Source organism: Corapipo altera, unplaced genomic scaffold, assembly GCF_003945725.1.
Source record: "Corapipo altera isolate COAL_440 unplaced genomic scaffold, ASM394572v1 150, whole genome shotgun sequence".
Lineage (NCBI taxonomy): Eukaryota > Metazoa > Chordata > Aves > Passeriformes > Pipridae > Corapipo > Corapipo altera.
In genome coordinates, this window is record NW_020884941.1 from 1575613 (window position 1) to 1586121 (window position 10509).

General features: G+C 50.7%; 1 protein-coding gene across 3 annotated transcripts in view; it reads right to left on the reverse strand.

The window, feature by feature from the left end:
• TPCN1 (two pore segment channel 1) overlaps positions 1–8681 on the reverse strand; it is a 45760-nt gene extending 37079 nt beyond the window's left edge. Inside the window, exons 1-2 of one of the 3 annotated variants that reach the window (XM_027661475.1) lie at positions 8632–8681; positions 7681–8344 (exon numbers count right to left, since the gene is read on the reverse strand). In XM_027661475.1, the coding sequence (XP_027517276.1) occupies positions 7681–7792 (112 nt within the window). In that variant the 5' untranslated portion in view covers positions 7793–8344; positions 8632–8681. Of the gene's footprint in view, positions 1–7680; positions 8345–8518; positions 8534–8631 lie in introns of those variants that run through there. The other 2 variants (XM_027661476.1, XM_027661477.1) reach the window with 2 other exon arrangements.
• Positions 8682–10509: the final 1828 nt, after the last annotated feature.

Below are 10509 nucleotides of genomic sequence, written 5' to 3' on the forward strand. Positions count from 1 at the left end.
GTGCATCAACACCAACACACCTTTCCTGCTTCCCTCTCTCCCAGATGAAGGACAGGTGCAGGAGCTTCCTGCGGAACTGCTCACTAGGAGCAGATGGATGAAATCCTAAAGCTGCTCCTACAGCTCTCCACAGTGAAAGTAGCCATGTGAAAACCAGGCATCTTCTCCACATGCAAAAAGCAATTATGCTAAAAGACACAGGGAGAGCCCTGCGAGGTCCAGATCACAAGCCAGAGACATGGGAGGTGAGAGAAAGACCGATCAAATTCACCGCACTTTTCCCAGCTTAAGGATCAGAGATGGAGCGTTCTGCCTCATAAATTCTACTTCCAGCAAATTCAAGCTTAAATCCCCTGAAGGCAATAAGGAAAAGGCAATCAACAACAACTCTAACCACTTCACAGATGCTCCTGTTTAGTTTATACAGCACTTCTTACAGCATTCAAATGGGTAAAATGGGATTTCAACGCAGGGGGGCTGACGGCAGCAGGCAGGATTCCTCGGTGAAGATACCAAGGGCAAAGGAAGTTCTGAGAAGCATCATGTTGGTTATGATGAGTGAACTCAGCGTGCTCAGCCTTTGCTCATTTTAATCTGCCAGTAAGCAAGCTTGGCTAAACCGAACATCCTGCATCTACGGTGCCTTAAAAATCCACAGGAATCACAAAAACGAGGGCGGGGGGGAAAACGAACAAACCGACGCGTTCCCTGGGAAGCCATGAAAAAACTAATCACTATTTGTTTCCAACTGTTGTTCCGCTTCCTGAGCCAAATGTTCCCAAGTCAGCTGTGGTGGCTGAGGAGTGACCGGTTAGAGCTGGAAAGTTGTCGATTTAAAACTGCAGCTCAAACACTTTCAGACTCCTTAACGTGTTTTATAGTTCCAGGGCCACCTGTTCGAAAAGCAGAGCCCTCCCACACCATGGCACGTGCCCCTATCCCACCTCTTCCAACGAAAGCAATCGGCTCGGGGAGAAAACACCTAGAATAGCCTGTCCTGTTCTCATCCCAAAAAGATGTGTGCTGGGAAAGAGACACACAAAGGGCACAGGCTGCCTGCCTCGAAGCATTAAGGTCCATCACTCCTGTCTCCAGGAAGGCAGCGAGGAGCTCCCAGACCCCTTGTCCCCACTCTGCAGCATCCTCCCTAATTTACAGCGAGCATGCAGGCAAGATGATCTCCGTCCCCAGTGCTCTGGGAGACGACAAAGGAGAAAGAACCATTTGACTCCCGGATAATGGAACACTAACCCAAGTCTTCTCCACCTTGTAGACGCTGTTACCGGCTCAGATTTGAACAGCATGGGGCATTCAGGATGAAATCACCAGGAATTTTTTCTTTTGCACTGCGTGAAAGAGTCAACAGTGCAGAGATTCTGTTTGACAGAGCATCCTACTGTGAGACACACAATGTGTGCATTGTGCAAACCGCTCTCCTGCAGAGCTCAGAAAACAAGGAAGGCTTGGAAAAAAAAAATACCCTGGGTAACTGCAGCCCGTGATGGCTCCTGGTACTGCACTGGGCTCGTGGTTCTGCCTCTGTAGGCAGCACGTTCACACAGCCACGGTGAGGATGTGTCCACACAAATGCTTTTGAGTTTTGGACAGTACAGTGCTGTTTCTCCTGAATGAAAGGTACCAGCTCTACCCTCTCAGGCAAGTATTTAAGCACAGTCCTGCCTTAAAAACCTGAATTCTCAGGTCAGGTGAGATTCCAGAGCAGGAACACATTTTTCACTATTTCTAACACCATACCAAACATCTCCCATAAAGCAGCATTTCCCTCCTTCCTCTGTATTTACAGAGCTCATCACCAAGGGAAACGAATTGTACTGAAGGAGAAAACAATAATCTCCTTATGTTTAGGGTGTTCATTTCCCTTTCCAAGATTTTCACCCCTCACTCATCTCGGAGGCAGTTTTGCTTCGCTTTGCTTGCTTAAAACACTCATTATAACTCATCTAGGCCAGGAAAGGATTAGAGAAGCCCTGGCAGAAGCTGCAGAATTCAAGGCTGTTAGGCTGGAGAAATGAGACTTTCAGAGGCGTAAACAACAATCCAGCACGAAACTACCACTTGTGCTCTGGAAAAAAATTGCTCTCTCTATAAATTTTAAGCAGGTACATATTAAGAAAAACAAATCATGCACAGCAATGCAAAACAGCACCTCTTCATAACAAAGGAATGAAGCCTACCTGTCTGTCCACTTCCACACCAGGTGTAATTGGCGCTTTCCAGGTGAGACTGTTGCCCATATAATGGGGTAAGACATTAACTGACTTACCCCAGGTACAGGGAGGAGCTGCTCCAGCAGCAGAACCCGACTGCTTCCCAAAATGAGATCCCAGTCCTGTAGTCTGGCCATGCTTCACCTCTGAAGGCAGCAGCAGAAGCACTGCTGCTGGAACTAATTAAAGGCAAATCGGTAGAACTGGGGGCCATGACGTGAGGAAATATCCTGCACAGCATCCAAGAAAGCCGCCAGATAATCCAAAAGGCTGTTTAAGAGCCTGGCTGTTGGAAATCTTGGGATCTGCCAGGTCCATTGCAAGCAGTTGCTTGTTCCCTCATCCCTTATTTCTTCACATTAATTAACTACAGCACTTCATACCCAGTGCCCCAGCCCAAATTGCCACCTTCAAAACCCTTACTTCCACACAAGGACCAAAACCTACAGATCCTGTAGGATTTATTAAATCTGCCAGATGGCTGACATTTAAAATGCCTCTTTTCCTCCAAAGGTAGCAAAGCCAGAATGTGTCCACAGCAATTGAAATGGTTCCTCAAGAAGCACAGCAACTAAGAGTTTGTGTGGTTGCAGCATTTCCCCAAAGGTCAGGTATTTCTTCTCTGTTTCCTCAGCCCATTAGGAATTGTTTTACACCTGGAAACCTCTTTCATCCACAGATGGCACTAAAGGAAGTGGCAGTAGGAAGAAGGCAACAAGGATATCTGATGAGCAGGGATTCACTGACTTTTTACAAGGGCCAGGAGTGACAGGACAAGGGGGAATGGCTTCCCACTGCCAGAGGGCAGGGTTAGATGGGGTGTTGGGAAGAAATTCTTCCCTATGAGGTTTCCCAGAGAAGCTGTGGCTGCCCCATCCCTGGAAGTGCCCAAGGCCAGGTTGGACAGGGCTTGGAGCAACCTGGGCTAGTGGAAGGTGTCCCTGCCCGCGGCAGGAGGTTGGAATGAAATGAGCTTTAAGGTCCCTCCCAACCCAAACCATTCTGTGGTTCTCTGGGATGATTCCATGACCAGATGAGCTGAAGCTGTGGACTACATGGACAGACTTACCCTCTCACTGCTGATACAAACGTGTTCTGGAACCAGATCCAACACAGAAAAGACTTTTATCACTTCAGGTTGCATTAGTTACCAAATACTTAAAAATCCAGGTGGCTCACGTGCCTCAAAAGAACATTAACTGCCCCAAATCCTGGGCCACTCCCAAAAGCAAATGTCTACCTGGGGATTAGTAAAGGAATTTTATTTAAAGAAGACAAGTTTAGTGTACACATCATCCATTAATGCTGTAATTAGACTGTTCAGAGCCATCACATGGGTCTCCACCAGCCAATTACAAAAAGAACAGCTTTGCTGAAAGCCCCTTCACACATTCCATCAGGGAACTGTGCAGACACCAGGCAAGGGCAGAGGCCCCCCTCCAGCACTCTGGGAAGCACAGCACACACTAAACTTTCACAGGCACAACCAACAGTCTTTGGGCATTCCTCACCCACATTCCTCACCAAGCAAACCTGGAGCACTCCCCCCCAACCTCACCAACAGAGAAATCTCCTTTTCTTTACACAGCTGGGGCCACCTGCTCATTCCCAGCAGTGACAGGCACAGGGGCATGTGTCAACGATCCCAAAAGGCCAGGCTGGCTCTAATTTTCCTGACAATTTACTCCTTAGACAGCAGGAAGTGAGATTGCAAAGGCCCACCTGAAATACCAATCAAAGTTATAACTTCCCATTTTCCAACAATCCTTCTAGAAAACCTCTCTCTTGGCTGTTGCAGTTGCTCCCCCACCTCCCCAATAATTAATTTTTACCTCAATAGCAGAAGCAGTTGCTTTCTTGTAAAAACCCAGAGTTGAAAGATGACTTCTTCCCCCTGCCATCACCTATTGTGTGGGAAAACAGACAATATCCCATTGTTCCCTCTCCGACACTCGGAGCTGTACTTTCTGCTCTGAACACACTGAAACTCCACTTGAGCCCACAGCAATTTCCATGTGGAGGTAAAGGAGAATCTTGTACCTGATCTAATGCAGGATAAATCAATGTGCACTCATTTATTGCTTATAGTTCCCATCAGCTCAAGGAGAGACACTGTCCCGGAGTTTCAAGGCTATCCACGCTGCCTTTGTAGATGGAAAACAGACATTGCACTTTGAGATATTTTGAGAACTCTGTTTGAACACTTCCCAGGAGTTTGGGTGAGGGATGGGAAATCGCTAAACCCTGGCAGGTTCTCATCATTCTCAGAACACAATTTCGGGAGAGGCCACGCGAGGACCGCACCTCCCTTTTCACCTGGCACAGAAATGCAGTTTCAGGTTAGTCATTCACCTCAGGCAAGGTGCTGGGAAGTTTAATCAGAGCGTGTACAGCACTCAGAGATCCTCAGATAAGATGTTCCAGGGAAGGGCAGCGTCACATTCATTCGCGTGGACTCAGTGATGAAAGAGCTGCTCTCTGTCTCCTTCAGCTGCTGGAGCTTGAAAGAAAAATTACCCGGCGCTGAAGTCCTACACGGGGTAGTCAGAAAACCACCAGCACCACAGGGACCACATTTTTCTGGCTGTGGTCTGAATTCCTGTCAGCTTTGCAGGATTCTGATCCTTTGTGGTGGCTGCAAACGGGAGCTCCCTGGAAGCCCTGTATCCCAGCACAAGCCAAGCAAGGCAGAGGTTTTAACATTCCTCCCCATGCAAGTATTTTCTCCCATTAAGTGCTTAAGAGCTGGATTATTTGGGAGATTAATTTTTGCAGCTGGACATTTTGTCTAAGAATGTAATTTTCCACACAATTTTCTCCTTTAGCTTCCTTTTATTCTAACCCCCAGACATTCGCTTACCCAGGAGAGGACTCTTTTGAAAGCTTTGGAAAAGAATATCCACTCCTGCACTTTGGTCCTTTCTTTTTACATCTGCTACTGCTTTTGGAAAACCCTGTTTCTACTTATTTCAACCCAGCAACTTGTCTGCACTTCCAGACAACCAACACCAAGAGTCCAAAACTACAAATTCATCTACCCAAGGACCCGACTGTAACAAAGCCACACCATGGGTAGGTTTTTTCCTTTTAAAAGCACAACAAGTTCCTTAAATAACACAAGAGCTGATAGACTGAACCACACAGGTACACAGCACTTAGGGAGACACTTGTGACAGGAAAATGGATTAAAACTTAGAGAGGTTTGGGGATGCAGCAACACAAAACAGGAGTGAAAATTATGATCAACCACAAACGTGTGATTTAACAAAGGGCAGTTGAGGCGACTTTGTCTTTCCCTTGGTGTCACTTGGAAGAGGACAATGGGTCCTTCACTGCAAACACTCCCAGCCCGTTCTGGGGACACACTGAAATAAAAGCTTTGTGTTTAACCCACCACTGAATCCTCAGGAGTTGATCCTGAGGCACTGTAACGAGTGAGCTGTTCCTCCAAATTCTGGCTGAATGTTCTATTAGCAGAGTTTATGCAAAAGGAAGACAAAACCAGAAGGAAACAGCCTCCTGACCTTCCCTGTCTCCATGTCCTCATCATCACCCTGGGAGGCTCTGCCTCTCCTCAAAAGAACTTCTCATATACTCTTTTTCCCTGGGAAAGACAAGTTTCTGGCTAAAACCACAACATTACACACTTCTGTTAATGCCATTTCAGCCCTCAGCAGCAAACGGGACGCAGAGCAGAAGGGGCACATTTGATTCCTCACAGCCTCCATGAGATACAAATTCGCTGCATTTCACAGCAGATTTTCCATGCAGGCAAAGAGGAAAAGCTGCACCACACGTCCTGGTTTTTAAACAAGCTTACTTTTGCCAGTGATGGTGTCACTGTGCTCACTCACTCATTTAAGCTTCCCGCTTCTCAGAGATAAACTCGCCTTTCAAGTTGTTGATGCCAGCCTTCCTCCTCTAATCCTCCTTCCCACCCTGACTTCAGAAGGCTCCTTCCCTATCACTTCCATAGAATAAGCTTTATATTTTTGCAGCAAATCCAACTTTAACAGCGATTAAAACATAGGGCAAAATAAGAGACGTTTCATTCAGAGAATCCCAGGAAATGAAGCCTCAGGAACCACACAGCAATCTCTTAAGAAGCGCAAAATTGGCCCCTAAACAACTTCCCTGTATTTCCAGGGAAGCAGATTGTGGAGTATTTTTATTTATTAATACATCCATTCTCATGCCTGTGCTTTAACACAGTAGTGCTGGTTTTAAGCAAACGTTAAGCCTCACCCCACTTCTTCTTTGAAGGGATGGGAGGCGGGGGGAAGAAAGAGAGAAGAGCGATTAAAATTAGTCACAAGGAATCCTATAAATACACCAGTGGACGGAGGAAGAATTCTCTCTTCTATTTAACTTAAAAATAGAGAGCTAAACTTTAAAAGACAAACAGATGGGATGGAGCAAGGATGCAGCAGAGCTTAGGGAAAGTCAACTGCAGGGGTGGGAGAAGAGGGGGAGGAGGGAGGAAGAATCCTTTTTGTCCAAAACTAACTCTTGACTTGGGAAGTCACAGAAGGAGCAAATTAAGGGAACCCATCTGATTAGAAGAGGAATCAAATCTCAGAGGCACAGAGGAATAATAATGTGGATAAAAAAAAGGATGCCAGGCCAGGAAATGATTTCTTTGTTACAAATGTTCAGCTTGTGGCACAAAGGGCTGGAACAGGATCACAAGACCTGTGCATGCACCTGCAATGTCAGCTGGAAGTCACGGGGATGTGTGGAACAAAACTGCTCAGATTCATTCAGTGACAGGGTGCAAACAAACCAGAAACTCCCTGAACATGCTCAGGCACATCTCTGTACCCATCCAACCTGCTGCAGGGTGATGGCTTTAATAAAGACACAAAAAACCCCAAAGCTGGTGAGGGATGGTGGCTTTTGTTTTTCCCCTCCCAGTGCTCACAGACTGGCTCTGCCCCACTGAACACCTGGGGCTCACACCAGCAGGAATAATTGTCTAAAAGTACTCCAGGTTGTTTGATAAGAACACAATAAAAGCGTTAAAGGCATTTACTGGCCCATTATCACTTTTCTTACTGCAAAAATCAGAATGTAAACTAAGAAATGAGCAAAACAACAGTTGTAAAGGACAGATGTTTATAGGAAAATACTACATGAGGTAACTGCAGTGGGGCAGTGCCAAGGGAAGGAGATGCTCAGGGACAATGTGGAGAAGGGTTGAGCTTAAGGTCACAGAGAAACCCAAAATATGTGCTAGAAACAGCACTGGTAGGACCCATTCAGCCTGTTCAGTGTCACATGGAGCTGTGAGCAAACAACCAACACAAGCAGCAACTGCCTGATGTGATTTTCTCAGGCAGCCTCGGGATGCCGAGAGACAACTCCGAGAGTTTCGGGCCCTGGCAAGCACTGGGAAGAGCAGCCACCACAAAAGAGACAGACAAGTGGGCAGGGAATGACAAAGGGATCTTACTTTCGTTAGGCAGCTCCTCCCGATCCAGGTCATCCAGAGGGGCTGAGGCGGTGCTCCCACTGTCGTCCAGGGTGAGGATGAGGGGAACGTCATCGTCCATGCTCACAGCCATCCCGTCCCTCCAGAGGCTGCAGCTCCCAGAGCTTTAAATAACGCCTTTTGCAGTCCCACTTGTGAAACGCTTGTGTCAAAACCTATCCCGGGAAAGTCCTCCACCGGGGCTGTCTTCTGGACACAGGGACATAACACCACACGCACCCATCTCCGGAGACCACAGTTCCAAAAAGGAGATCGAGTTATGTGCTTTCCAAAAAGCAAAACGCAGGATGCCGGGCTCGATGTATTTATGCCAAAGCTGAACTCAAAAAGCGAGGTCCGGGCTGTCTATCCCAGCCAGCGCAGGGCAGCAGGGAAGCAGGAAAAGCGTTCCCTGGCAAACTCCTGACCCCTCGGCACCAGGGGCAGCGGGAGTTGTCGCATCCGGAGCCAGCATGGTGCTAAGTGTCCCCGTCACACATGGCTCTGTCCCCCGACGAGCCCGCACGCCTCGGTCCCAGCTGGGGACGGGAAACAGGGAGCCCCGGAGGCCGCTTGGAGTCCGCACACATGAAGCTCCTGTGGGATATTTTTAACTGCGCGATGCCCCACAAGGTCACGGGTTTCTCTAAAAGGTGACGGGGAAAGGAAAAAAAATCAAGCAGGCCCAGGGCAGCGCCGCGGGGACAACCCACACAAGCTGCCCCTGCCCGGCGGGACGGACACGGGCACGGGGCTGTCACGGAGCCCGGCCCGGCCCCGCCGCCTCCCCGAGCCCCCCCGGCCCCGCCGCCCTCCTCACCCACGCGTAAACCGGCTCCGCTCCAGCCCCCCGTGCCCGCGGGACCCTCCGGGACCCCCCGAGCCCCCCGAACACCCCCCGGGACCCCCCGGCCCGTCCCGGCCCCTCCGAACCGGCGCCCGCAGCGACCGCGGCTCCTCAGCGCCCCGCGCGCGCGGCCCCGCCCCCCGCGCCTCCCCATTGGCTGCCTCGCCCACGGCCCCGCCCTAAAGGGCGGAGCGGTCGCATCTCCCGCCAATCCGCGCGCCGAGCCCGGCCCCGCCCTCTGCGGGAGGACCCGTGTTGATCCCGCCTTCCTCCTCCTCCCATCGCGCATGTCGCCTCGCCATTGGGTAGCGGCGCTGTCCCTCAGGACAGACGGGGGCGCTGATTGGCCCGAGGTGGCGGGGCTGGGCTCTCGGGGAGAAGATCGTGGGCTGCCATTGGCTGCACTGAGGCCCCGCCCCCGGGGGTCAGAGGGAGCGGAGCGGTTGCCGGGCAACGGCGGGAGCGGCCCGGGGAGCCCGGAGGGGAACCCGGACTGGGATCCTCCCGCGACACCCCCGCTCCTGGGCTGGACCGGGACAACCCCACTGGGGACCCTTCTTGCTCCGGGGCTGGGCCAGGACACTCTCCCCGGGACCCCCACACCAGGTTCTGGGCTGGGCCACCCCGTTCCCCCGCTCCAAGAAGGGACGTCCCTGTTCCCAGGTTCCAGTTCCCGTTGGCTGCAGGGATCAGTGCGGCCCCGAGTGCACCCCAGCCACACAGGTAGAGCAGGTGCTGTGAGGGCCCCACCATGGAACACACATCCCAAGGCCGCGGGATTCCATCTATGCCTGATGAGGTGAGGATTCCCAAGCTGGAAGCCAGCAGCCTGTGTAATGAATAAACCTGTTCCAGTGGTCCAGGCTGGGTGTTTCTCCCACAGGCAGCCCCCAGGACAGTCCCTCTGTGCTGAGTCCTAGTGGTAAAGCCACCAGGCTCTGCCCAGTGGCTGAAATGGATTTTGACACTGGCAGGACTCCTGTCAGTGTTAGGAAGGGGTAGGAAAAGCCTCTGTCTGGCTGGAGCATCCCCCTTGATATCAGAGCAAAGCTGTCCAATCTTAAATTACCCACACCTTTGCAGCTCAGCTGATTCTTCCATGTGCCCTCTCCTTCTCGGTGGTATTTCCTTCACCATCCAGGGCTGGATTTACCAGGACAATGTGATGTGAGATTCCAACAAAAGCTTGCAGGAGCTGGCTCAAAGTTCAAGACCCCAGACCAAGTGGGAAGTGATGCATCATCAGGAATGGGAGCCACAGGCTTCCCCAAAGGAGGTGTTGAGCTACAGGACACAACCCCCCACACCTGTATGGGAGCACTGAGAAGCAGCACTGGCTCTCAGGAAGGTCCTGCAGGAGATTAAACCTGTTGTAGTGCTGCAGATCAGGCTGTTGCTTGTGCCAGGCAACCCCCTGGCTCCTGCCAGCTCCTGGTGCACATGCTGGTTTTTGGGGTGCCCCTGCTCCACTTCAGCACTCTGCTGATTTCACTGGAAGGCAACCCTGCAGCAACACAACTGCAACCCCCAAGCAAGCAGCTTCTTCACAGGACTACCTTTTCTCCCCATCCCCTGCCTCAGCCCCAAAACCCGCTCCTCAAAGCACTGTTCCAGGTCAGAGGGGCTGCACACCAGCTGCTGCAGATCTCCACACACACAGGTGTCTGTGTAGAGAAACAAGGGAGCTGGTCTGGGCCAAGCAGAGCAAAGGTAACACTGCCCACACACCAAAATGTCTTTTATAGTTGTTTGTAGCACCTAGGGCTGGGCACAGGTGATTTTGGAAGCTCCCAGAGCAGCTGGTACTTAGCTGAGAGACTCAAGTCAAAGGAGCCAGGGTTGAGTGAAAGGTGGAAAGTGAGATTTATAGCAGTGCTGAACAGACAGAGAAATGAGAGCAGCAGCAGGCAGGAGTCCCAGCTTGATTCAGGCCTCTGCATCAACAACTCTTGCCTGAGCCAAGC